This window comes from Mobula hypostoma, chromosome 24, assembly GCF_963921235.1.
Source record: "Mobula hypostoma chromosome 24, sMobHyp1.1, whole genome shotgun sequence".
Taxonomy (NCBI): domain Eukaryota; kingdom Metazoa; phylum Chordata; class Chondrichthyes; order Myliobatiformes; family Myliobatidae; genus Mobula; species Mobula hypostoma.
Genome location: NC_086120.1, coordinates 22638068 through 22665899, shown reverse-complemented (window position 1 = coordinate 22665899; position 27832 = coordinate 22638068). Strand labels below are relative to the sequence as shown.

The following is a 27832-nucleotide window of genomic DNA, read 5'->3' as shown; positions in this document are numbered from 1 at the left end:
TTAGCACAATGCTTTACACTACCAGTGACCTGGGTTCAATTCCTGCTGCTGCCTGTAATACTTTCTCCCCATGGAATGTGTGGGTTTCCTCTGGGTTCTCTGGTTTCCTCCCACAGTCCAAAGACGTATTGTTTTGGTAGGTTAATTGGTCATTGTAAATTGTTCTGTAATTAGGCTAGGATTAATTTGGGGGGTTGCTGAGTAGTGCACCTCGAAGGGCCGGCTACTGGCAATGTAGAGAAATAATTATTTCAAGGACAAAATTTGAGAATCATAATCATCTGTTGTGTTTCAGAATATAGAATTGGTGTCATTTGGGCTCCCCAGGGCTCATCATTAGGACATGGCTTTATTTTAATGTATTAAAATATGGATATCTGAATGCTGTGTCGTTTTCAATACTTGGAGATCAGATAAATAGTGATTAGAATAGTAGGTGACCACAAGGGGACATAGTCTGTCAAATTGGCCAGCAATACAGAAACCTGTGAAGAGATTCTGACAGAAAGAATGAAATGAACAATATCGGTGAAGTGAAACAGTTTGAGGGTGTGCAAGAATAGAGGAACCTTTAAGTAAAAGGACAATATAGTGGCATTGTAAATGGTCGAACGTCCTGTCAGGTATGCTCAGAACAAGTGCTACAACTATGGCTGAACTTGGCCTGTTCCTGCTGTGTGCTGTATTTCCTGGTGGTGGCTGCAGACTGTGGTAAAGCAGAAAGATTGGCCTCGAAATGTGGTTAGGCACCACTGCTTATTTGTACTGCTGCACATCCGAAAATCACTTCCTTCCATCTTTTCAAGGTTGAGTCATGCTGCTGTGGAAATACAGATTATCACTGGCCACACATTATCATTGCATAAATGAAGTGCGAGTGACCAGGAAATTAAGTCACATCAGGCACTCCTGGAAGTCAAGTTTTTATTATGTGGCAGCATTATTGAACAGAGGCATCAATGAGGAAGTTCCAGCCCAGAGCTGGGGACTGAGTCCACCCTCTTTTTGTTTTTAAACTTGCCTGCATTCCATGGGTGTATTTCTTCCATGGTTGGAGTCTGCTTGATCTCCAACCATGCTCTTTTCTAAAGACATCAATCTCCAACCACTCCTACACCCATCGCCTGGGATCCAGTCTCCAGCTGTCCGTCCCCTATCCCCTAAGTACATGGTCAGTTCCCCTTGACCCCACATGACTCCAAATCAACCCCTACCTTCTCTCTCCCTTCCAGTTGCTTCCTGCCCACCCATGCTGGTCCAGGCCTGGCATAGTTTTCTTTGTGCACTATGGAAAGTGTTGACTGGCAACCAGCAGCAGCCAGTGCCTTGGGGCTCAGATAGTACTGAGCATCCGAGCAGTGTTCCTGTGACTGAAGTGGCCTTTGACTAGCTGTGCTACAACCCTTTTCGTAAACTTTTAATGGGGCAACCTCGGTCATTGCGAGGCTGACTGTTGACACCTACAGATATCACTAAAAACAAACTTGCTTTTCAACGAACTAAGAATATGTGAATTGATCTGTATGGATTGCATGCAAAACAAAGTTTTTCACTACCTCAGAACACATGACAATACTCAACCAACTTTTTTTTAATATATACTACTTTTGTGTATTTATTGTTGCTTTAGACTACAGGAAAGCTTCAGTAGAAGGTCGAGTTGGTTGCTTGGTTTTTCATTTCCGGCATTAGCTTTTCTGTTTGGCTGGAGGCTAGTGAATCTGCAGAGTTCTTTGCCACTGATGGGCGTGGAGGCCAGGTTGTTGAGAATATTTAAAACGGAGGTTGATGGGTCCCGACTGGTCAGAGTGTTGAGGGTTTCGGGGAGAAGGCAGGAGAAGAGGGATAATAAATTAGCTGTGATACAATGGTGGAACAGACTTGATGTGCCGAATGGCCTACTTTCGCCCCTGTATCTTATGGTCGTGTCGCAGATCCTTCTGGCCCAGTTACATCCACGTGACCAACCAACCTACTAACCCGTAAGTTTTTGGAATGTGGGTGGAAACCTGAGCACCCAGAGGAATCCCACACGGTCGCAAGGAAAAGGACAAACTCCTTACAGACAGTGACAGAATTGAACCTGGGTCACTGGCACTCTAATAGTATTACGCTAACCACTACGCTACTGCGCTGCCCGTATACCCTTCTTTGTTTACTCTTTCTGGTTTTACAGGTTTTTATGGGAGGGCAGAACTGATAAATTACAGTATCTCAGGATGGGTATTATAGTACAACAAGAATAGACATTCCTCTTACGAGATTTGATCTCCACTTTTTCCTTTGTGTACTGTCTGATACAAATGCCATTCAGCATATTTGAATCTTTGTCAGACCTCAGATCTGCCCCGTTAGCCTGTTCTCCCTCAAGTCATTCACAAGTAACATTTAGAGCAGTAATCTAGAGGTTCTCTGACTGCAGATTCTATCAAGAAAAACAGCTTGAAATCAGGTGGACAACGATGTATTAACCAATGCATTTCCATTTAACAGAGCCTGATCAGAGAAAGTAAAACCCAAATTCAGGAGAGGTGTAATGCTCTACGGAGGTACTTTGAAAATGAGGAAAAAGAAGCATTGAAGTATCTCGACACAGTCCAGAACCAGGTGATGCGAGAAATTGATGCACAGATTTCTGCACTGGAAAACCAAATGGAACTCTTTGAGAAAAATATGGCTGATTTCAGTAATCTTTTAATGAAGATGGAAAAACTGGTTTTCATACAGGTAGTGGCATTTGCACTTCATTCTACTTTGTGGATCAGAAGCTGTGCAATTTTGTGCGTTAACTCAGCGGTCCCCCACCACCAGGCTGTGGACCAGTACTGGGCTGCAAAGCTTGTGCTACTGGGCCGCGAGGAAACGGTATGAGTCAGCTGCACCTTTCCTCATTTCCTGTCACGCACTGTTGAACTTGAACATGGGGTTGCCAACTGTCTCGTATTTGCCAGGACATCTCGTATATTGGGCTAAACTGGTTTGTCCCATACGGGACCGCCTTTATCCCGTATTTCCCCCGCTAAGGTGGAGTGTTCCTATGAAACCTTTCGTGCCGAAATGGCATAAAGCGAAGAAGCAATTACCATTTACTTATATGGGAAAAATTTTTGAGCGTTCCCAGCCCCAAAAAATAACCTACCAAATCAGACCAAATAACATATAAACCTAAAATAACACTAACATATAGTAAAAGCAGGAATGATATGATAAATACACAGCCTATATAAAGTAGAAATAATGTATGTACAGTATAGTCGGGAAGATTAAGCCAAAACCGATTTGTGGGGAAAAAAAATCGGCACGTACATGCATGCGCACACAGGTGCCCACGCAAGGCTTCATGGTCATGGTAGTCTTTCTCAGGGTAAACACAAGTGTCCTGTATTTGACTGTTACTTTTGTCCCTTATTTGGGAGTGAGAAAGTTGGCAACCCTAACTGTAAAAGACATGTTGAGGTGAGTTTAACCCTACTTGAACACCGCCTCCCCGCCCCCCCCCCCGGTCAGCCGGTCCGCAAGAATATTGTCAATATTAAACCGGGCTGCGGTGCAAAGAAGGTTGGGGACCCCTGTGTTATTTTCCCTCAAAGTGAAGGACCAGGCAAGGCATTAAGAGCATTTGTTGTGGTCCACTTGTCTACTTTTTATCTACTACGCGAGGAGGTACAAGTTTATCTGTTTTTTAAAAAAATACTTTTTTTTGCTTAGTAAGTTTAAGAGTTACAGAATAGTCCTCCTTTTCTGGGCTGAAATGAAACGTCCTTGGGATCTATAATCATTACAGACAGGGCAAGGAAGAAATCGTTTGAGATGCTTCTATTATTGGAAGGAGTTGACAGGATATTTAAATCATGAATGTGGAAGTGAATCCAAAAGAAAAAGGCAATTAAAGATATAATTTCAAAAATCAAACTGAATTAAAATCACTTACAGGAAACACAGACATAGGACATACAACACAGTATGAGTCCTTTGGCCTCTGAGTTCTGAGTATGAGTTCTGCTGACCTGTGTAAGCCTACTTCATGAACAATCTAACCCCATCTTCCGACATAGCCCATAAACCTCCATTTTACTTACATCATGTACCTATCTAAATGTCCCTATTGTATCAGCTGCAACTTCCACCGCCAACATTGCATTGCACGGACTTACCACTCTCTATGTTCAAAAAAAAAACCTCTGACATCTTCCCCTAAACTTTCCTTCGCTCACCTTAAAAGAATGTCCTCTGGTATTAGCCATTGCCTCTCTTGGAAAAAGGCACTGGCTGTCCATTCCACTGCTGACCGCTGCCTTTTATAGTTTTATATATCTCTGTCAAGTCACCTCTCATTCTCCTTTGCTCTAAAGATAAAAGCCTGGCTCGCTCAACCTTTCCACATAACATGTTCTCTAGTCCAGGCAGCATCCTGGTTAATCTCCTTTGCACCCTCTGAAGTTTCTAAATCCTTCATATAATGAGGCAAACAGAACTGAACACAATAAATGTTTACAAAATGTTTCTGCTTCCTCTTTAAATATAGTGAATTCTGGTTAGTTGGGACACATCAGGACCAGTACATTTTGGCCCAATTAAGTGGCTGCCCCAATTAGTCGAAATAGTTAAAAAGGTATAAAAAAGACAAACTACCACTTAACTGAGTAACAATTATTTATTTAAAACACAGGACAAATTAGAACACCACCAATGCCACTACAGCAGTGGTCCCCAACCTCGGGGCCGCGGACCGATACAGGGCCGCTAAAAATGCAGTGGTACAGCGGTAGCCGGGACGCACCCAGCACATCTTTAAGAAAAAAAGCCGAAATAAACAACCTAATTAATTAGCTTGTTTATTTCGGCTTTTTTTCTTAAAGATGTGCTGGGTGCGTTCCGACTACCACTGCACCAGTGCATTCTTCGCGGCAATGTATCGGTCCGCAGCCCGGAGGTTGAGGACCACTGTACTATAAAACTCTGTTAGTTCCTAATAGTTAGTGACGTAGAAATTCATCTGGTGTCCAGGGAGGGGTAACACCTCTGGTGAAGGGGCCTGTCCATTCTGGGGTAGCTCACTTACCTTTGGTCAGACACTCAGCTCTCACCTGTGGCTCCAGGTAGCTGGCTGCATGCAACAGTGGCCAGAGCTTGGTACACTGCTCCGACAGGAGGGTTAAAGCAGGTGGAAGAAGCCGGTGGGCCTGGTATCCCGGTAAACTAGGGACATGCTTGTCTTAGCTTGTGAAGTCAGCTCCGGCGGAATGGGCAGATGAGATCCATGGAGGTGTTTCAGCAGTGCTTCGTGGAGAGAGGAGAGCTTGATAAGTCAGAGTCATAGTCATACTTTATTGATCCCGAGGGAAATTGGGTTTCACTACAGTTGCACCAACCAAGAATAGAGTATAGATATGGCAATAAAAAACTATAAATAATTAAATAATAATATGTAAATTATGCCAGGAATTAAGTCCAGGACCAGCCTATTGGCTCAGGGTGTCTGACCCTCCAAGGGAGGAGTTGTAAAGTTTGATGGCCACAGGCAGGAATGACTTCCTATGACGCTCTGTGTTGCATCTCGGTGGAATGAGTATCTGGCTGAATGTACTCCTGTGCCCAACCAGTACATTATGTAGTGGATGGGAGACATTGTCCAAGATGGCATGCAACTTGGACAGCATCCTCTTTTCAGACACCACCGTCAGAGAGTCCAGTTCCATCCCCACAACATCACTGGTCTTACGAATGAGTTTGTTGATTCTGTTGGTGTCTGCTACCCTCAGCCTGCTGCCCCAGCCCACAACGGCAAACATGATAGCACTGGCCACCACAGACTCGTAGAAAATCCTCAGCAACGTCTGACAGATGTTAAAGGACCTCAGTCTCCTCAGGAAATAGAGATGGCTCTGACCCTTCTTGTAGACAGCCTCAGTGTTCTTTGACCAGTCCAGTTTATTGTCAATTCATATCCCCAGGTATTTGTAATCCTCCACCATGTCCACACTGACCCCCTGGATGGAAATAGGGGTCACCGGTGCCTTAGCCCTCCTCAGGTACACCACCAGCTCCTTAGTCTTTTTCAGGTCCAGGTGCAGAAGTCGTCATGGTTATCCACTGTAACCAAGGAAGACCCTAGTTTGTGACAACTACTCGCACCACTGGACACAGAATTCTGAGATCGCGAGAGTGGAACTGTTCCCTTATAACGGTTCTTACACTTTAAAAACTCTACTGCATAGGTTTCACTGTCATCGTCTGATACTACAGTCAACCGACATGCTGCTGTGTTCTTTTGATTGACTATAAGTTAACAATATTAGCACAGACACCTACTACAGATAATGGACTGTCTACATACAATGCTTACAATTGTATCCTCCAAAGCTTCATTTTCATTTTAGCATTCAAGGTAATTGTTGATACCTTAATCCTTTGTAGTTCCTAACTTGTTGAAGTAGTGAAATCATTTCATTTTTTCACTCCTGGCTGTTTCTGGCATCTCCAAGCCTGAATGCTTGAAACCACAGTGTGCAAAACAATTCTAAATTGTCTAACTGCTTATTTCTCGCCAACTGTCAGTGACAAACATTACTTTTTTAAAACCCAAGCACGCAACTGATGCTATTTGAAAATTGTTCGCTCTGAGCATGGTGCAGTGTCTAATGGCCACACGAGTTCATGTGACTGACGCTCATTAGAAGCTGTTTGGCAATGTCTCTTGTCCCAATTAAGCAGCAGGGTGTCCAAAATAAACAAAGGGAATCACAAATATTTTCTCAATTAGTTTTTGTTCTTTAACAGTTGTCCCAAATAACCAACTGCCCTGATTAACCAATGGGTCAACTAAACAGAATCCACTGTATTAAAATACTTTTTTTTTCCAATAAATGGAGTACTAGCAGTATTTCCTTCTCTTTGGAAATGCTCAAAGTTATCAATGACCAAAGCCTTATCAGAAATCCGCTCTAAATTATTCACTGCAGATTTAACCAGAATCCATTGTACTGCAATGATCCAGCCTTCACAATCTTCCGGGGTTACGAATTCCTGATATTCACCACTTCCTGTGAGAAGTGGTTGCTACTCACTTCACTTGTAAATAGCTGATTATTTCCTTGGCTGCCACATCTCCTTGTTCAAGTTATGCCAGCAGTGGAAGTATGGGAAACAGCCCATTCGGAGGTTACAGATCTGGGATCAACTGGGATGTTCAATAGGGAGTTGAATGCTGATTCGGAGATGAGTGTTGAGGTATGGAGAATGGGTGGGGATCTTAGGTGAATAATATAAACCCCTTAATGATGAGGCCAGCTCAGTGGGATTTGTGAAACTGCTGTGTCTGCCATATTCTTAGACTGAATTGTATCTCAGGGAACATGGACTTCTGATTTTCAAGTATGCCTCCTCAGTTCTTGAGCTACAAGTGTCATGCTGGCAGAATGTTTGATTTTTATTTAGGGGTCAGAGCTTTGTTGCACCTTTTAAACATGGTTTTTGGTATCTGGCTTATGATTCATTCTTACTTTCATTCTCACATCCAGATAGTCACTTCCCTTCCCATGGTGACATCTTGGCTTTTCCTTAAGGACCCATACTCAGGTCCTTTTTATTTCTCATCTTCATGTTGCAACAGAATTTGGCATTACCATTGAATTACTCACCAGTTCCACAGATGTTGTGCAACTGTAACTCAACAGAGCCTCTCTCAATCACTTCTGCCCATCATCTAGTACAACACTCTTCTGGAATGAACTACTGGAGAGATCAAAGCCATTGTCCTTGGTTCTCTTTCAAATTTTGCTCCTCTCTTCCCCAGAACCATTCACAAATTTGACAAAATATAAACATCTGACCACAAAGTCATCAGTAAGAGTGTCTTTTTTCCGGTCTGGCTGACTCACCCGTATTTCAGTTCCCTTTCAAATCATTATCCAGAGTTTTATTACTTATAGACATCACGATTCCAATTCTCACTGGGTATCAAGTGAGAGATTTTAGTGACTTATTTGCATTTATGCTAAATATATCCAAATGAGACCCCAATCATAAATTAATACCAGTTAGTTTTCAATAATATAACTGTTTTATATTTTGATGAAGGTCTATAAATATTAAAGTTAATTATTTTATCTTATTGTTTCAGGGTTTTAATTCAATGAGAACAAGGTAAGTGAAATTGACTTTCCATTTAATTAAATTGTTTAGATCTCTAAAAAGTATTATGTAGCTATCAGCATAACCTATTATTTAAAGGTATTATTATACGCACAGTGGTCACTTTGTTAGGTACAGAAATGGCACCTAGCACGGTGATCGTCTGCTGCTGTAGCCCATCCACTTCAAGGTTCGACATATTGTGCATTCAGAGGTGCTCTGCTGCATAGCATTGTTGTAACATCTGGTTATTTTGAGTTGCTGTCGCCTTCCTGTCAGCTTGAACCAGTCTGGCCATACTCCCACCTCTCTAATTCATAAGGTGTTTTCGCCCACACAACTGCTACTCACTGGATGTTTTTTCAAACTCAGTTTATTCTCTGTAAACTTTAGAGACTGTTGTGTGTGAAAATCCCAGGAGATCAGCAGTTTCTGAGATACTCGAACCATCCCATCTGGCACCAACATTTCAAGATCAAAGTCACTTAGGTCACATTTTTTCCCCCTTTCTGGTTTGGTCTGAACAGCAAATAAACCTCTTGGACCACATTTGCATGCTTTTATGCATAGAGTTGCTGCCACATGATTGGCTGATTAGATATTTGCATTAATGTGCAGGTGTACCTAATAAAGTGGCCACTGAGTGTATGTTACATGCTGCCAAATGTACTACCTCATAAGGACCAGCTTCTGAAATAAAGTGTTGTATCAGTTAAGTAATCATATTCCCTCTTACGAATCTGACCTTGCTGTATGAAGAATTTGTTCAATAAATGCAAGATGTAATTATTGTTGAATCAGGAACTTTTGGGTTGAGAGGTCACTACAGGAATCTTGGCTGACATTTAACGTTGATTTTGAGAAGATGTTCATTGTTGTCAGAACTGCCTTTTTAGATGTTAAATCTCGCTGCCATTAACCATTTGCAATGACGGTTTAGAGCGCAGCTAATTCTTAACCTCATTCTGGCCAATATTTTATCCCTTAAATCCCCTGCACCCACTCCATCAAATTAAACATATATTTTAAATAATAAATAACAGAGGAGTTAGGAAAAGAGTTCCAAACATTGTTTTTGTTAGCTGTGTGATGAATAGATCCCTAAGTGAGAAGTCCGTAAGGGAGTAATTTGACTTTGGTTGTTCAAGGTAAACTCGTATGATTATTGGTTGCTATAGAGGGAGTACAAAGAAGGTTCACCAGATTGATTCCTGGGGTGGCAGGACTTTCATATGATGAAAGACTGGATGGACTAGGCTTATACTCGTTGGAATTTAGAAGATTGAGAGGGGAATCTTATTGAAAAGTGTAAAATCCTAAAGGGATTGGACAGGCTAGATGCAGGAAGATTGTTCCCGATGTTGGGGAAGTCCAGAACGAGGGGTCACAGTTTGAGGACAGAGGGGAAGCCTTTTAGGACCGAGATTAGGAAAAACTTCTTCACACAGAGAGTGGTGAATCTGCGGAATTCAATGCCACAGGAAACAGTTGAGGCCAGTTCATTGGCTATATTTAAGAGGGAGTTGGATATGGCCCTTGTGGCTAAAGGGATCGGGAGTATGGAGGGAAGGCTGGTACAGGGTTCTGAGTTGGATGATCAGCCATGATCATACTGAATGGCGGTGCAGGCTCGAAGGGCCGAATGGCCTACTCCTGCACCTATTTTCTATGTTTCTATGAGAAACTGAGTGAATGCCATTTCTGATTGTCCTCATTTTGATAATTGTATAGTCTGGCCTGCTGGGCGTGTCCTATGTCCTACAGCCTTGCTGTTAACACCGCATTGCACAGATAAAGAGGCATAATCTCCTTAACCTGCCTTCACTGATGCATTTGGACTGCCTTATTAGAGCGATTCTTTTCCTTCTGCCCTGGTAACCCTTCTCCAATAGCTTCTTTCCACTGGAACAAATTTGTTTTTTCTCTTTCTCAGTTCTGAAACAAGTCCCGAAGCTGAAACATTAACTGTTTCGTATTCCACAGGTGCTGCCTGACCTGCTGAGTGTTTTGATAGCATTTTATATTATTACTGAAGGCAGCATTTTCCAGATTCCAAACATATGCTACACTTTTTTTTCTTATGCTACTCTTAAATTACTTTCCCCTTATTTTGTTCCTGTGACTCAAGTCCTTTTCTCGTCCGTCCACGGGAACAGCTTCCCACTATTTGCTGTGTCCAGACCCTTAGGCATTTGATTTATTTCTATCAAATCTCCCCTCAGCCTTGTATCCTTCCCATAAACAGAATTAAGCACACTACTCCCATTGAGCCCAGTTTTGTGTTTTGTACAGGTTCAGCAGATGTTCCCTGCTTTTATATTCTGTGGCTCGATTAGTTAAATCTAGAATTGTGTATATTTTGTCTCATCCTGCCCATTCCCTGTTTCGTGCGTACACGTCCACTCCCAGCTCCCTCTGCTTCTGTGCCCCTTTAAGGACAGTACCCTTTATACCTCCTCTTCTCATCCTTCCTAGCAAACTCTTATCCTTCCCATTTCTCTGCGTTAAACTTCGGCTGTCTGCTCCGCTGTTTCTGTCCTGTTGCAGTTTATTACTTTCCTTTTTGCAGTCCGCAAATCAAATTATGGTTTGTGGCCTCTAGTGCTGCTGATATATATAGATAGGAAGGACGGTGGCCCCGTACTGATCGCCATAGAACCTCCCTTCAGTCCAAAAAACAACCATTCGAAGTTCAATGTAAATTTTATTATCAAGCTACATATATGTCACCATATACAACCCTGAGATTCATTTAACACACATCAAAGTTGCTGGTGAACGCAGCAGGCCAGGCAGCATCTATAGGAAGAGGCGCAGTCGACGTTTCAGGCTGAGACCCTTCGTCAGGACTAACTGAAGGAAGAGTGAGTAAGGGATCCCTTACTCACTCTTCCTTCAGTTAGTCCTGACGAAGGGTCTCGGCCTGAAACGTCGACTGCGCCTCTTCCTATAGATGCTGCCTGGCCTGCTGCGTTCACCAGCAACTTTGATGTGTGTTGCTTGAATTTCCAGCATCTGCAGAATTCCTGTTGTTTTCTGAGATTCATTTTCTTGTGGGCGTACTCATTAAATCTATAGAATAATAACCATAACTGAATCAAATGAAAGACCCTCCAACTAGGGTGTTCAACCAGTGTGCAGAAGACAGCAAACTGCAAATACAAAAGGAAGCAATAATAATAATAATAAATAAATAAATAAGCAATAAATATCAAGGACATGAGACGAAGTGTCCTTGGAAGTGAATCCATTGGTTGTGAGAACGATTCAGTGATGGGGCAAGTGAAGTTAAGTAAAACTATCCTTTTTGTTTTAAGAGCCTGATGGTTGTGGGGTAATATCTGCTCCTGAACCCGGTGGTGCGAGTCCTGAGGCTCCTGTACCTTGTGCCCGATGGCAGCAGCGAGGAGAGAGCATGTCCTGGCTGGTGGGGGTCCCAGATAATGGGTGCTGCTTTCCTGCAACAGCATTTCATGTGGATGTGCTCAGTGGTGGAGAGGGCTTTACCCGTGATGTACTGGGCCATATCCATGACTTTTTTGGAGGATTTTCTGTTCAAAGATATTGGTGTTTCCACACCAGGCTGTGTGATGCAGCCAGTCAATTTACTCTCCACCACACACCTACAGAAGTTTGTCAGAGTTTTAGATGTCAAGCCAAATCTCTGTAAACTCCTAAGGAAGTGGAGGTGCTGTTGTGCTTTCTTCATAATTGCATTTATGTGCTGGGTCCAGGACAGGTCCTCCGAAATAATAACACCAGGTAATTTAAAGTTCCTAGTTCTAGCCCAACAGTTTTATAGTTGAATTTTGTGATGAGATCTTCATTATTTACTCAATAAATAGGTTTCACTTAATTCTACAGTACACCCAAAATATTTTAGTAAATCCTCTGCAATGTTTTGTAGAATAAAAGAGGCATCTGAACCACTAGGACCACAGCCTCCACCCCCTGATGTCAGTAAAATCACAGCAGATAAGGTAAACTGGATACAGAAGCAGTATGAACTAGTATCCCGGCTCGAGAGAGATCGAGACGTAATGGCAACTGTGTGTAAGTACAACACTGCTTGTTCTGTGGTTTGTAAGGTTTTCCAATAAAACTGGAATTGGTTAGAACTGTGCTCCAGGAAAGTTACTGCGTCCTCTTTTATTTAGTCCACTGTGCCAAAAAAAAAAAAATCCAGGACAGTTTAAACACTGACATGTATTTCAGTCCTGTCCAGTTCTCCGCCCCTAGAGCAAGCAAGTTCTGCTGTGGTTGTGAGGCAGGCCTCTGCCTGAGAAGTCGCCCTTGTGGTACAGTCAGGGTGAATTAATTGTTCCCCCTGTCTCTGGCAACTACATGGTGGTGCTTTTAGTAGTGCCACTACCTCCTAGCACCTGAGAGTTAAGTTCAGTCCTGACCTTGGTGCTCTCTGTGTGGGGTTTGTGGCAAGGATTTGCTGCTGTGTGATTGTATTTCAATGAGATCAAAGATGTTATGTGCAGATGATCTGGGCCTGCACGTTCGGTGCATACTCAGGCCTTGCTATTTTGGCTGTTGCAGTGATGGCGAAAGGAAACTTGGTTCACTGTGGACAGGGGAGAGTCAGAGTACCCCACATTGGTGGGAGAATATTGTATGGCTGGTATCATACATCAGCCATGCATGTGCAAGTGAATTTCACTCCAGAGTGTATGCATCCACCCCCTTCCTCGTTAAGCTGCTCGGCCACGTTCGGCATCTAGCATGCGGAAGACCTGGAAGCAGTTTTGTAGTATTTGTCAAAGATACACAATAAGCATTGTGCTAATGTGGTAGAATTTTTAGGCCAGAATTGTCAAGCATAGTCAAATAACCACTATTTAAATAAATCAGCAGCATTGATTTGAACATTATATATATTGTACCATTGCTTAATGCATGCATTACTAAATGACAATAAAAGAGGACTGCATGTCCTCCTAATCTAATCTAATCTAATCTAATATAAGGCAAGTTTCTGCACTGTTATGATGTGATGAGAAGTGTTTTTCACAGGTGGATGATTTACTCAGGTGGTGCTTTATTTGCAGACGGACAGACACCGACTCTAGATATGGAGACCGCTCATCGCAGTGTCCTTCTGTCAGATAATAGACGAGTGGCTTCTGGCTCCCGGTGCAGACAGCCCTACCCGTCCTCTCGGAAAAGATTTGACTGCTGGGGGCAGGTACTCTGCTCCGAGGAAATCAACGGCGGTCGCTCTTACTGGGAGGTGGAGATTGCAGGAGTTCACGGCAGATGGGCTGTTGGGGTCTGTTACGGCAGCATAAAGCGAAAGGGGAGGGATAAGGAGTGTGTGCTGGGAGAGAACAGTAAGTCCTGGAGTGTGGGCTCAGGAAGCAGCAGTAGTTTTTGGAACTACCTATCAGGATCATGTTCAGTTGTAGCCCTACACAATGATAATGTTACAGATCTGACTGTTCCAATATTCTCTAAAGTGGGAGTCTTTGTAGACTTTGATGCTGGAATAATTTCATTTTACAGTGTATTGGGCAGCAAATTAAATCTAATATGCACATTTCAGCAACAATCATTCACCGAGTCTCTTTACCCAGCTCTGAAAGTTAGTGATTGGAATACATCACTGACAATGTGTTCTCTTAACTGAATAGTTGATTTTCTTTTTTTTTAAAAAAAACCATTTTATTCTTAAGGCTCTTCTTAAAGTAGAAAACAAAGTAGGCTGGTTAAACTAAGTTATTCCTTTTTGCATTAAACCTTGAAATGCAAGTTGGTAGGAGGTAAGAGTGGCCTTGTCGTCTCCCCTCAGAATGACTCCACCGACTCCTCACTGAGGGGCTCCCATTCTGTGGAAGAAATACAATTGTGCGGGTGGCGCGTGCTTCGCGGCACCCGTGGTCACCGATAGGGGTTCAATACCCATTGCTGCCTGTAAGGAGATTGTACGTTCTCCCTGTGACTGCATGGGTTTCCCCTGTAAGGAGTTTGTACGTTCTCCCCATGACTGCATGGGTTTCCCCTGGGTACTCTGGTCTCCCCTCACAGTGCAAAGACGTATGATCAGGATTAGTGAGTTACGAGCATCCCATGTTGATGCCGGAAGCACGGTGACACTTGCAGCTTCCCAGCACAGTCCTTGGTGATTGATTTAATTCAAACAACACATTTCACTGTATTATGTTTTGATGTACTGTACATGTGACACACAAAGCTGATCTTTATCTTTTAAAAAATATGGGAAGTTTACCTGGCTACCAACAATATTCTAGGAAAACTTAGTTTAAAAGTTTCAAATGTTGGAAGAGTTGGTATTTACCTAAACAGTCAGCAGAATCTGGTGAAATATCTTGACAAAAAATGTAAACCATGGAGATGATGTAGAGCAAATACTGATTCACTGCCAGCCCTAGTCTCAGATTAACTACTTTTTAATCACTTTTATTTGAAATGGGAAGAGGAGATTACCCAAAGATGATTTTTGGTTTGGACCTCCCTTAACTTACAGAATGAATTATGGTTTGGAAACTATTACTCTATGTTGCCAATTCAATGCTGAACCTCTTCTGTTTCCACTTGGGTGGATCCCAGGTCCTTGTCCTCGTCTTGGATTCTTGTTCCACCATCTTCCATTGCATTTGTTCAAGTTTGCTATCTTAAATTCAAGTCTGTTGTCTTTCAACTCTCCTGAACTTACTGCTTTCTTTTGCTTGAGAACTTTCCATTAAGTTCTCCCTACAAATTCACCATCTTTCCAGTCAGGGTTACTGCTGACTGTAGGTTTCTTTGACCTCTTCTTAGATGGTGAAATGTGATTTCCTCACTATCAAATGTCAATGTTACCTGTGGTGCAAGAGAGCTATCTTTGGATCACCTACTGTGGTACCATCATCTGAGACCATGGTATCTTTTAGATTTTCACCATTCTTCCTGTCACTGCAGACTTTAAATTGTACCAAAGTTCTCCAAAGCTTTGGCAAACTTGTCGCCATTACTTGTCTCTGAGCAATGGAGCAGGTCTTCACCGCTGTCTCAAATACCCTACTTTCCTGGCTGCCTTGTTCTCTGTTGCCTCTCAGCAGTGTGAAACGTAGAGCTAGATATTCTAATTCCAGCTCCCTGAATCCACTACTTTTATGACCCACTGCCCACTGATCTAAGCACGGCTGGAGTATCTCGTAGAATTGCCTTTATTATTGTCTCCTTCTTGAAGTCTTCCCTTCATGTCCTGTTTTATCCTGCTCTCAGGCAAGATTATCCTAAAACTGTTGCTATTTTGGTACCAAGGATACATAGTAAATGATATGATTTTAAGAAGGGTGGGAGGAGTTGGTGAAAACATGAGGAGAATAAAATGGAGTTAGTGTAGGGTTGGTATAGATGAATTGGTTGATGGCTAGCCCAGACTTGGTAGATTGATGGGCCCGTTTCCGTATCTCTGAATGTACAGGAGGGGGCAGACCTGGGTTTCTGGTGCACACATCTTTAAATATGATTTGACTGGTTCACAAAGCAGTGAATAAAATGGGCTGGGTTTTAATTACAAGTTTGGAGAACCACAGCCAGGAAAACGTGCTAATTCTTTTTAATGAAAGGACCCTCTAGGTGGGCTGTAAGGTATCCAGTTCTGGGTACCACACTGTAGGAAGAATGGGAATGTTTTGGAGGGGGCCCAGGGAGATTTATTCGGAAGGTGCAGAAATGAGGGGTTGTAATGATGTGAGTGGACTGTAGAAGCTAATAGCAAAGGTAGCTAGAAGGATAAATGATAAAATGCTTAAAACCTTTTAAGAGTTGAGACATAAGTGAAGAGAAGCTGTTTCCAGTGGCTGAAGCACCAATAAGCAAAGGCTATGGGTTTAGAGCCATTGGCAGAGAAGGTGCTGAGTGGGTAGTGGATACAGATTCAGATGCATCTTTCAGTAGGAAAATGAATAAATACTTGAAAGAGAAGACATGCACCAATAAGAGAATGAATGGGATCGGGGACTAACTGGGTTATGGTGTTCATTTATACACCGGATGACTGGGATCACCAGTTGTGGTACTGTGTAATTATCTCCATGCTATCAAAATGCATGACTCACTGAAGTCACAGCTTGATCATGACTCCTTCAACTGAATACCAGACCGATTGAAGCGAGCATCGTTGACCTCTGGTTTTAAATTGCTCCATTGCCATTGGGCACGGTCCTTCACTTCGATACCCAATTCACTTTGTGTGATCTGATTGTGTGATCCTGATTAATCAGCAATGAACTTCCCCATCACGGAAACTGCTCATTTCCTCCTTCCTGGCAGCTTTTTCCTCTGTTGTACTTCAGCCCATCCTTAAAAGATTTTCATTCAGATAACGTGAATGAGGAGGAAACCATTTGACTTTAGGCAAATATAATTGGTGTGGTCAAGAAGTGGAGGGAGGAGCAACAAGGCAAGAGAATACACCATAAATAGAAGAATACATTTGCTTAGTGTGGAGGGAAAAGATTCCTGGAATGTGCATCCTTATATCGTTAAAGGTAGTAGGTCAGGATGTTACAGAATAGATGGTAGTGGAGAGGGTGCAGTGCAGATGTATGATGATGTTTCCAGTGCTGGAACAAAATAGTTTTGAGGAAAGTTGAAATATGCTGGGGAATACTTGGACAAGAAGAAGAATAGATGGTCTTAATCGACGTGTACCAAATCATGAAGAGCCAAAGTTGGAAAATTGGAGCGAATGGGCTATAAATCAGGGGTTAGATTCAGATAATTGGTGGAAGGATTAGAGGAAAAGTTGGAATTGGAGGATAGCACTTTTCAGTAAAGAGAACTGTATGGTTCTGAAACGTCCTCCGAAAAGTTGGGTGGGGGGGGGCGGTGTGCGGGATGGAGTGCTGAAATTCTGTTCACGTTTTAAAAAGTGTCCGAGTGTGTACCAGAATAACCGTGACCTGCAGACTAGTAGAAGGAATGTTGGATTGTGAGATTAGGTTGGATGATTTTTTTTTTGGACTGGCAAGGATACAAATGTCTCCCTTTGCATCATAAATGTTCTGTGATTTCTATCAGTCTATATCTGCCTGTGGAATAACAGTGCAGCTTTATTTTAACCTCTTTGAAGGAGCATGAGGATTTGTTAATTGGAATTTTTTGTTTGCTATTCTTGTTGGTGAACAGCAGAGGGCGGTGTTGCTTCTCTAAACTTGTTTTGACTGGTCTAAGTAACATTGAACTGTTCAAGTAGTGACCACTGCTCACCCAAAGTGGCATTTGTTTTTTTCCCCCCTCATTTGCTAATGTAAGTTGTGCCTGAATTAAATGCAGGCACTCTGGATATCATTATAGCCTTATTTTAAAGGAAGTATTAACTCCTCTAAGGATATATAATGCTACCTGCCATTAATGTCCAGAGCTGTATTATAAAGTAGGATGTCAGTAAAGAAACCAAGAAAGAAATTAAATGAAAAACTTCAGGTCATAAGATTTTAAGAATGAGCATATACAGTGGATTCTAATTAATTGGGACACCTACATTTTGGCCCAGTAAATCGCTGCCACGTTTAAGACTCAAGATTGTTTAAAGTCATTTTCAGTGTAAAGGAGGACAAAATAATTGTTAGTCTGGATCTGATGCAGCACAAAGAAAAACACAATAATAATTTTAAAAATACAATAAATATAAATACATAAGATAGCTTGTATATATGGATTGATGGTATGTCCATAAAGTGATACCAGGCACAGGGAATGATAAAGTAGTGGTGGTTGGGGGTGTGGAGGGGTGGGTTAGTAGGTGGAAGTGTTGATGTTTGGGGTAAGTAACTTTATGAGTGTCTGGTAGTCCTGGTGTTGCTACACAGCCTCCTTGCTGATAGGAGTGGAACAAACAGTCTTTGATCAGGGTCGGGGCGGAGCGGGAGCCTTCATGATGTTACTGGCCCTTTCCCAGCATCTTTCTAGTATATGTGCCCTTGATGCTGGGTAGGCTGGTGCTGCCGATGCAACAGGGCGCCTTTGACTACTCATTATAAAGTCCTTTTGTCCGCTGCAGTGCAGTTTCCGTACCATGAATGATGCAGCATGTTTGGATGCTCTCTGCTGCGCACCTGAGGCATGATATGAGATGTGCTCTGTTCTTTAGCCTCCTCAGAAAGTAGAGGCATTGGTGAGCTTTCCTGATTGTGTAAAATGTGTCCTGGTAGCACGAGAGTTGTGCAAGATGTGCACTGCCGGGAGTTTAAAATTGCTCGCAGTTTCCACTGCTGGACCGCCAGTGTAAAGAGGGGTGTGAGTGGTGCGAGTTCTCCTGAAGTCGATAACCATCTCCTTTGCCTTGTTGACATTGAGGAAGAGATTATTTGCCTGTCACCAGGTCTCAAGCTCTTCCACCTCTTCTCTGTAGGCTGTCTCATCATTGTTGGTGATGAGTCCCACAACTGCCTCGTCATCGGCGAACTTGACAGTGTGATTGCTCGTGTACTTGGTCATGCAGCCACATGTGTACAACAGCGGGCTCAGCACACAGCCCTGGGGGGTGGGGGGCACCTATGTTGAGGATGATGGGGAAGGGAGGAGCAGTTGTGCACCCTGACTATCTGAGGTCTGTTGGTTAGGAATTGGGGTACTTAGACCAAGGAGTAGGAGTTTGTTCACCAAGGTCTGTGAGACAATAGTGTTGAATGCCCAGATGAAATCCAGGAACTGCTTTCTGACATTAATATCTTTATTTTCTAGATGTGTCAGGGCCAGGTGCGTGACAGATGCTATGTTGGTGGGAATGGAGTTTGTGATGTGTGCCATTATCAGCTGTTCAAAGTACTTCATGATGATTGGCGTCAGTGCCACTGGGCGGTGGTTGTTTAGTTCTGAAGGTGTAGGGTTCAGGGGTGATGGTGGCTGATTTGATTCAAAGTTCAAAAAACTTTATTGTCATTCTAACCGTACATCAGCTTTGCAGGGCAGAATGAGACAGCGTTTCCCAGGAGCAGTGCAATCATAACCTAACAAACGTAACACTAAATAATAAACATAACAATAAATAGTGAAACACAACAGCCACATGTCAGTTAAAATCAAGTTATAAGTGTCCAAAGCAGAGTCAGATAGAGCAGCTATTTAGCAGTCTGACTGCCTGTGGGAGGAAGCTGTTTAGTAGCCTTGTGGTTTTAGTTTTGATGCTCCTGTAACGTTTGCCTGTTGGCAGAAGAACAAACAGTTCATGGAGAGGGTGTGAGGGGTCTTTAATAATGTACCGTGTCTTCTGGAGGCATCGACTCTGAAAGAGGTCTTGGACAGAAGGTGGGGAGACCCCAATAACCTTCTCTGCTCCCCTAACCACCCTCTGCAAGGCTTTTTTGTCGACAGCACTGCAGCTGGAGTACCAGGTTGTGATGCAAAAGGTCAGCACACTCTCAACCACGCCTCTGTAGAATGTAGATGGTAAAAAGGGACTGGCTCTCCCCCTTGCTGTAGTGTTTGATGCTTCGAAGCGTGCAAAGAAATTGTTAAGCCTGTCTGGAAGAGAGGCGTCACTGTCATCAGTTTTCTGCCTGATCTTGTAGTCTGTCAGAGCTTTAATTCCCTGCCACATCTGTCTGGTGTCACCTGTGTCACAGAAGTGTCCATGTATTTTGCCCACATAGGCTCTTTTTGCTTTCCTGATCCCTAGTGAAAGCGCAGACCTGGCTGAGCGAAGCGCACTCCTGTCCCCCGACCTGTAGGCTGTCACGGACCTTCAGTAGTGAACGCACCTCTGTTGTCATCCATGGCTTTTTATAATCGCGTGCGGTGAAGGTTTTCATCACAGTGACATCCTCCGTGCATTTGGCTATGTAGCTGATTACTGCCTCCGCATACCCCTCAATGTCTGTATGGTCATCACAGGAGGCTGCTGTTTTGAATACGTCCCAGTCTGTGCGCACAAAACAGTCTTGTAGTGCTGAGGCTGCTCCTTTTGGCCAGACCCTTATCTCTCTTTTCTCTGCTCTCACATGTTTAAGCAGTGGTTTATATGCTGGTGTTAGCATGACAGATATGTGGTCAGAGTGGCCAAGATGGGGTTGGGGGGCTGCTTTGTATGCCTATGGTGTGTTGGTATAAACCAAGTCCAGTGTGTTGTCTCCCCTGGTTTTGAAATCCACATATTGCAGGAATTTGGGGAACACAGTCTTTAAGCTGGTGTGGTTAAAGTCCCCAGCAATCACCACAAAGCTGTCAGGATGTGTAGTCAGTAGCTCACTGGTGGCTTCATGTAGGCCTCCCAGTGCTTCGTTACCATTAGCCTTAGCATTGGCACTGGGAGCTACGTAAAGAGCTGCCACAAGCATGATGGTGAATTCCCTCGGCAGATAGAACGGCCGGCATTTCACAATGAGAAATTCAGCCAGCAGTGAGCAGTGTTTAGCAGCTACTGTAGCATTCATACACCAGTCTTTGTTTATATTGTGGCGACCCACTTTCTACACAAGCGAACCGGCTCACAAAATAGCCCGCACGGGGGGAGAGACTTTTGTAATGCACCTCTGACGTCATTTCCGCCCAGAGAGGGCTGGAAGGGAACTGCTTAAAAGCCAGTGCCGTGAAGTTTGAAGAAAGGAGTCTCGAGTGCGACTTACTGACTGTGTGTCGTTATTTCTAGCTCTGTGTGTAGCACATTGCTACAATATAGATACACATACCTCCTCCTCGGCTCTTACCGGAGCTAGCTGCCTCTCTGTCCACACGAAACGATGTCACTCCCTCTAGCTGTATCGCCGCGTCCGGTATGTTGTCATGGAGCCAGGCTTCAGTTAAGACATACACACAGCAGTTTTTAAATTCCTTGTGTGTTTCTCTCAGCAGACGCAGCTCACCTAGCTTGTTGTCAATGGAGCGGACATTTGAGAGCAAGAGGGACAGTACCGTTGGCCTGGTGGGGTTAGCTTTTAGCCTAGCATGGATGCTGGCCCTCTTACCCCTCTTCTGTCTTCTCTCACAGCGCTTTCGCTTCCTCCTCCCTCCGGAAGCAGCTGGCTTGGTAGCGGATAGTAGTCCGTAGCGGCGTAAACTGTCCATGTCACACCAGAACTCGTCAGTTTTTCCGACACAGCATGCCCTGATGTTAACGAGCATATTCCGACTGTATGTTATGCGTCTAGGACAAACAGAACAAACACTGGATACGCTTATCACTCCCCGAGGGGCCGCTGCGTCCATGCACGCCGCCATCTTTCATATTTCACTTGAAGGATGTGGTGACAGCGGCCTGGATGAGTGAAGAGCTGAAGATGTCAGTGAGCTGGTGTGCACACTCCCTGAGTACTCAGCCAGGGATGTTGCTGGCCCAGCCGCCTTATGGGGGTTGACTCTAGAGTTCTCGTGTCTGCTGCTGTTACAGATTGTGCTACTCACTTGGGAGGAGGGTAACTATCATGGCTGGCATTGTGTTGCATTCCTCAAGGCGTGCATAAAAGCTGTTTAGAGCGTCAGGGAGGGAGGCGTCACTAGTGTTTTTACTTGTGTAGTCAGTAATGCCCTTGATAGCCAGCCACAGATGCCGGGGATCATTATTAGGTAGGTGTTCCTGAATTTTTTTGAGCGTAGGTGGTCTCTGCCCTCTTGATGCCTACGATGAGATTTCCCCTGGCTGTTGTGTAAAAGAATTGAAGGCAGCAGTAGGGAGCGCATCTCAACATGCAGCCAGGGGTTCTGCTTGGGCTGTGAGTTGACCGTTCCTGAAGTACTAACATCATCTATGAACTTACTGATGTAGCTGGTTTATTGATGAGGCATATTCCTCAAGGTCTGTCCCTTCTCTGTTTGTGGGGGCCTCTTTGAACATCTCCCAGTTAGTCTATTTGGAATAGTCCTGAAGCATAGAGATTGCCTCATTAGGCCATACAGTGATAGTCCTCTTGTTTCTCCCAAGTTTCATGGAAGCTGGTTTCATGGAAATAGATAAAAATGTATTTAAAAAGCAATGCAAACTACCATTTAACTGAGTAGCACATCAAGTATTTAAGTGAAATACAAATTGAGTTAGAACAGTACCAATTCTATTGCAGTACTATAAAAATATGTATTAGTTCCTAATAGTTATCGACGAAGGAATTCATCCCATATACACCGCCATGTTCTTTTGATTGACTGTAAATGAACAAAATCAGTGCAGACACCTAGTGCAGATAATGGACTGCCCTCATTGCCTTCCGGCATGAAGTAGTGTCGTAATCCAACAATAGATTTCCTGGCATCCTGTGTAGTCACTAGCTCAAGTGCAGGCAGTAGTGTAATTTTTTTTTCTTTTGGTTAGTGTAGATTCTTTTCCTGGCATCTTGGCCAGGGTCTGAAATTTTTAGAAGACAAAATAAAACAAAATTATGAAAAATTATTGCTTTTGGAATCTGTATCCATCAGCCCAAATGGAAAACATAACACAAGCGCAGGGAAGTGATGTTATTTTAAAATTGTTTTCTCTAAGGACAGTGTACTGTCTAATGGCCACACAAGTGTACTTGGCTGTCGCTACTTAGAAATTGTTTGGCAGCAGTCTCCTTTCCCAATTAAGCGGCATAGTGTCCCAAATAAATGCAGGGAATCCCGGCTATTTTAAAGATTAGTTTTTGTTCTTTAAAAATTGTCCCAAATAAGTGGCGGTCGATTAACTAATAGCCTAATTAACCAGAATCCACTGTATATTTAATGCTTAGATTCACTGTTTATATTTTAATACAATATTTGCTTTTGTTCAAGGAAACTAATGTCCAAATAAAGGTGGTGCAGTCTGATAGGTCACACAGCTGTCTTCACTTGCGTATACACCATAAATCTGTAGTACATTATCATCTGCTGCTGCCTGCTGTAAGACGTGAGAGATACAGTGTGTCCCATTCACCATTGTACCATCTGGGTTGACGTATCCCCTGTTTGTATGGCAACTGACAATCTCACCTGCTGTCTTGGCGTTACCTTTGGCATGAGTCCTGTAGTCAGGAGGATATGGCTATTGATTCAGCAAGGAATATTTGTTCTTCTCATTTTTCTAACCATGAACCACCTGTCAAACTGGGTGTCTGTCAATGTGCTATGAGCACATGTTATCTGCCTAAAATCTCATGGGTTTTTAGCAGGGGTCTTGTTTATTAACTAACTGCACCAGAGGTTTATTCTGGAACGATATTATTCCCACTTGAGGATCTTAAAACATAGCCAGCAGCTCTGTTTATTTATTCCACTTATTGAGGAAACAGAAGAGATTCTGTCTCCAAGTCTTCATCATAACCTCCTCATCTCTGGTTCCACTTTCTCTCTTACTCCTAATCTATCAGGATAAACTAAACAAGATAGTCAGACGGCTGCTTACATGTAATAAATCTGCAGCGTCTCTACCTAACCTCGCATCATCTCCAATTTAAATCTAAGGGTGATTAGAATACCGAATGACAGGAAAGGGGATTCTAAACTTGCTCTTCCCTCCAGTTAAAATACAGTCATTAGAGAATGTCTCCAACATTCTGCCTGCTTGGGGACCAATGATAAGTGAACCCCTCCCGTACTGAGGAACAGCCTCTTCATCAAGTGTAGGCTCCCTGTGGATGGTATGTTGTTTGGGACGTGTTCAAGCCTTTGAGCAATTGATAACTGTTCATGTTACACATGGCAGCCTTGTAAACAAATTATTTCTGAATATATTTATGGTGCTAAAGAACAACTTCAGTACTCAAGATTTATGAAATATCAGTGTATTTTAAGACATATAACTTCTGCATAAAGTGCATGTTGCTGCATGTTCTATTTTTATATGTTGCTTCTGGTCATTGGTGAACTCCTCAGAGTCCGGCCACCTGATGCGTGAGTCTCTCTGCGCGAGTTACTCAGCATTTCCATTTCTGCACTGTTCATGGAAGTTTTCTTACAAAAAAAATATTTCTTTATATACATTTTTAAAGATAGCACTGTTTGGGGAAAAAATGCTAAAATGTTTATGATATAGACAGTACGATCAATAGCTAAGCCACTCTGTTGCTGATTGTCAGCAGATGTAAATGTTAAAGCAAACTGTGGGTAAGCTGTTCACTCTGGAGCAACATGATGGGAGATGACCATAAAAAGTCAAAATAAATATGCTGAGAACATGATGTGTTTTTGACACCAGCCTCCACGGTTTATATAAGTTGGTGTTCAGAGGAGCCGGTCTCTTCGTTAGACTGATCAGTAGACTGTCCATATACTCCACCACAACAAGCATAGAAATAAACACAGTGAAATTGGGTAAAGCAAATTCATTATCCTCAGGGATATTTTAGCAAAATGTTTTTTTTTCCCTGATGGAAACTATGCACGAGTTATTTAAAAGATTTCTACCAGACCGAGGAGGAGAATCCAGGAATGTTTAGAGGAATAAAAGTTTGTGCTTTACCCCTATTCCTGGTGGTTGAGCTGTTGCAAGCCAGTGCTGTACGAACATCCAGCTGATGTTTCCTGTTCTCGTGGAATCATAGAAGGCCACAGCACAGAAATAAGCCCCTCAGCCCATCTAGTCAGGGCTGAACTATTACTTTGCCTAGTCTCATCAATCTGCACGTGGACCATAGCCCTCCATACTGTCCCATCCATGTATCTCTTAAATGTTGAGATCGAAACCACATTCACCACCTCCACTGGCAGCTTATTCCGCACCCTCACCACCTTCTGATCGAAGAGGTTCCCCCTTCATGTTCCCCTTAAACATTTCACCTTTTACCCTTAACCCATGACCTGTAGTTCTAGTCTCACCCAACTCAGTGGGAAAAGCTTGCATTTACCCTACCTATATCCCTCATTGTTTCGAATGGCTCTGTCAAATCTCGCCTCATTCTGCGCTATAAGGAATAAAATCCTAGCCTGTTCAACCCTTCCGTATAACTCGGGTCTCAAGTCCCAGTAGCATCCTTCTAAATGTTCTCTGCAAGCTTTCAATCTTACTGATATCTTTACTGTAGGTAGGTGACTAGAACTGCACACAATACAACAAGTTAGGCAAGGGAAATCGTCATTGGAAACCAGAGCAACAGCACTGATCTACAAACATTGAACTTCAGAAACACTACTAAAGTAGTAAGCGGTTCATAATTTTGATAGTAGTACGACTGAGGGCGTGTCAGCATTTTCAACAGTCAGTGTGTCGTATTTGCCAAGTTGTTAGTATTCTTAGCTGCTTGTTCGGATAGACACTTGGGAATGCTGCCTTCTGACCGTCTGGGTCATCTGAGGCCTTAAAGCAAGTCTACAATTACCATGCAGTGCAGAAGTAGCATCTCTGGCAGCCGATGATCACTTGTGGCCTGAAGTGCAGTCAAGCTCGAGTTTATTGTCATATATAGAAGGACATGTGTTCACTGGTGCAGTGGAAAGCTTTCTTGCAGCAGCATCTTAAGCATTAGGTACAAGATATTCACAAGAAAAACAAATTATGCAGAATAACAGAACGAGTGTAATCACCTGCTTTGCATGAAGGCTGGAATGGTAAATTGTGTCGTTACTACCATGAAGAGCAGCCTTCCTCACCTTTTCCTCATGCACTGCTGTCAAATATCATGTCAGCCCTGTGTTTGTACGTCAACCAACTGCAGATTTATGCTTCCTACTTGTTGCCTTTCTCCTTTGGCCTCTCATTTCTTGCCCTCAGCCTTCATACATGAGTTGGTATATCTCAGTCAGTCATCAGCGTTCTAGCCTCTCTGTTTTGGAAGTTCTGAGCTTAACCATCCCTGCAAACTTAACACCGAGTTAGTGCCGTACTGTGGGTATGTCACGTCATTGCAGAGACGGGAGGAGTGAAACAGATCATAATGGGGAAGAAAAGTAGTTTCAATATCTCGCTCTGAAACCCACGGCGAGCCAGGACTGTCAGCAGCAAATTGCATTGTTACTGGCATGCTGTGAGACTTTGACGCAAATTAACTCTGTGTTTGTCTACATTGCAATAACACCAAAAAGCAATTAATGTAACCCTCTTTCTCAAAAGGTTATCTTAAGGGGGTAGTAAGGAGTAGTCTACTACAAGGTACACTACAATATGTTAATGACGTAGTGATTAATATCTGTTCACAGAGAAATGGCAGGACATAATTGAACTGCTAATCATTTCTTTTACTTTGTGAGTAAGTTGAGGCTAGTAGGTAGCTGAACCACTTTTTTTTATAATTGGCTTCGTGCCTGCAAGCCTTTGCACGTCTCAGCTACCAAATGGAATCCAGACATATCACCAGTGAAAGGACAGGGAATCAGAAAGTAGTCACTCCCTCATGTGCATCTCCTGGTGAACAGCAACGCAGCATTGACAGGGACCTGGATGTAGCAATGCACACCATGCTCCTGAAAAAGAAAGGTACCAGACATAAACTCAAAACTAGTAAAACAGCAAGGTGTTTGAATAGACACTGTATTATGTATGTATGTATTCTGAATTTTTCTTCATGATGGAAGTTTTTAATTGCTTGTATTTTATACCAAAAAAATAGAATCTGCAAATTAAATAAAAACATGACTTACTTGTGTGTCTGATAGTTTTTCCAGAGGGCAGTGATGTAAAATTCACTGTTATGATGGAGTAATTTAAGCGCTGTGGCTCATGGAGTTAACCAGTGTGTTTTGATACTACATTTCAGCTGACTGAAGAACACAGGCTGAGTTCCCTGCTTTTAAGTGTATGCACCACTCTTCACCATGAGGCTACAAGTGCTCCTTCCAGCCACACAATGCATGACACGACCAGACTGAGTAATGATGAAATGGGGAATGGGAGGATCATGCATGTCAGGACAAGGGAAGTAGTAGTCTGCAGTGTTTCAGGTTTTGTAGGCTGCACACTATTATATTTCTATAGTCATCTGGAACCTTGACTGTCAGATCTGAGCCTGTTCACACATGAATGGCCTACTCCTGCACCTATTTTCTATGTTTCTATGACACACAAGAATCGTGGGGCCTGCAATTTAGCCACTTAAGGGTGCTGCTATAGATCCTAAATGGTGTCTTGAGTTCATATAATACAGCCGATGTGTTGGATGCCATCTTGGTAAAGGCATTGTCCCACAGGCAAGATTAGAACATGGAACATTACAGCACAGTACAGGCCCTTTGGCCCATGATGTTGTACTGACGTTTTAATCAATCTAATCCTTCCCTCCTGTATAGCCTCCATTTTTCTATCATCCATGTACCTATCTAAGCCTTAAATGTACCTACTGTATCTGATTCTACTGCTACCCCAGGCAGGACTCATCGCTCTGTGTAAGAAAGCTTACCTCTGACATCCCTCTTGCACTTCTCTCCAAACACCTTAGAATTATGCCCTGCCGAAGGGTCTCAGCCAGAAATGTCGATTGTACTCTTTTCTGTAGATGCTGTCTGGCCTGCTGAGTTCCTCCAGCATTTTGTGTGTTGCTGGGATTTCCAGCATCTGCAAATTATCTCTTGTTTTTTAAATTATGCCCCCTGGTATTATCCATTTCCACCCTGGGAAAATGTCTCTGGCTATCCACTCAATCTATGCCCCTTATCATGTATCACGTAACCTCTCATCCTCTGCTCCAGAGAGAAAAGCTCAACCTATCCTCAGAAGATATTTTCTCTAATCCAGGCAGCATCCTGATAACTCTGCACCCTCTCTAAAGCTTACACTTTCTTCCAATAATGAGGTGACCAGAACTGAAGATAATATTCCAAGTGTCGTCTGACCAGGGATGTTTTAGAGTTGCAACATTGCCTTAAG

The 27832-nt window shown here is 43.0% G+C and overlaps 1 protein-coding gene across 2 annotated transcripts in view; it reads left to right on the top strand.

Annotated features, from left to right (window-relative positions):
- The window catches only part of LOC134337520 (E3 ubiquitin-protein ligase TRIM21-like), a 29350-nt gene extending 2738 nt beyond the window's left edge, over positions 1–26612 (top strand). The window contains exons 3-6 of one of the 2 annotated variants that reach the window (XM_063032608.1): positions 2494–2607; positions 8123–8145; positions 12041–12186; positions 13191–26612. In XM_063032608.1, coding sequence (XP_062888678.1) covers positions 2494–2607; positions 8123–8145; positions 12041–12186; positions 13191–13768 — 861 coding nt within the window. In that variant the 3' untranslated portion in view covers positions 13769–26612. Of the gene's footprint in view, positions 1–2493; positions 2728–8122; positions 8146–12040; positions 12187–13190 lie in introns of both variants that reach the window. The other variant, XM_063032607.1, reaches the window with a different exon arrangement.
- Positions 26613–27832: the final 1220 nt, after the last annotated feature.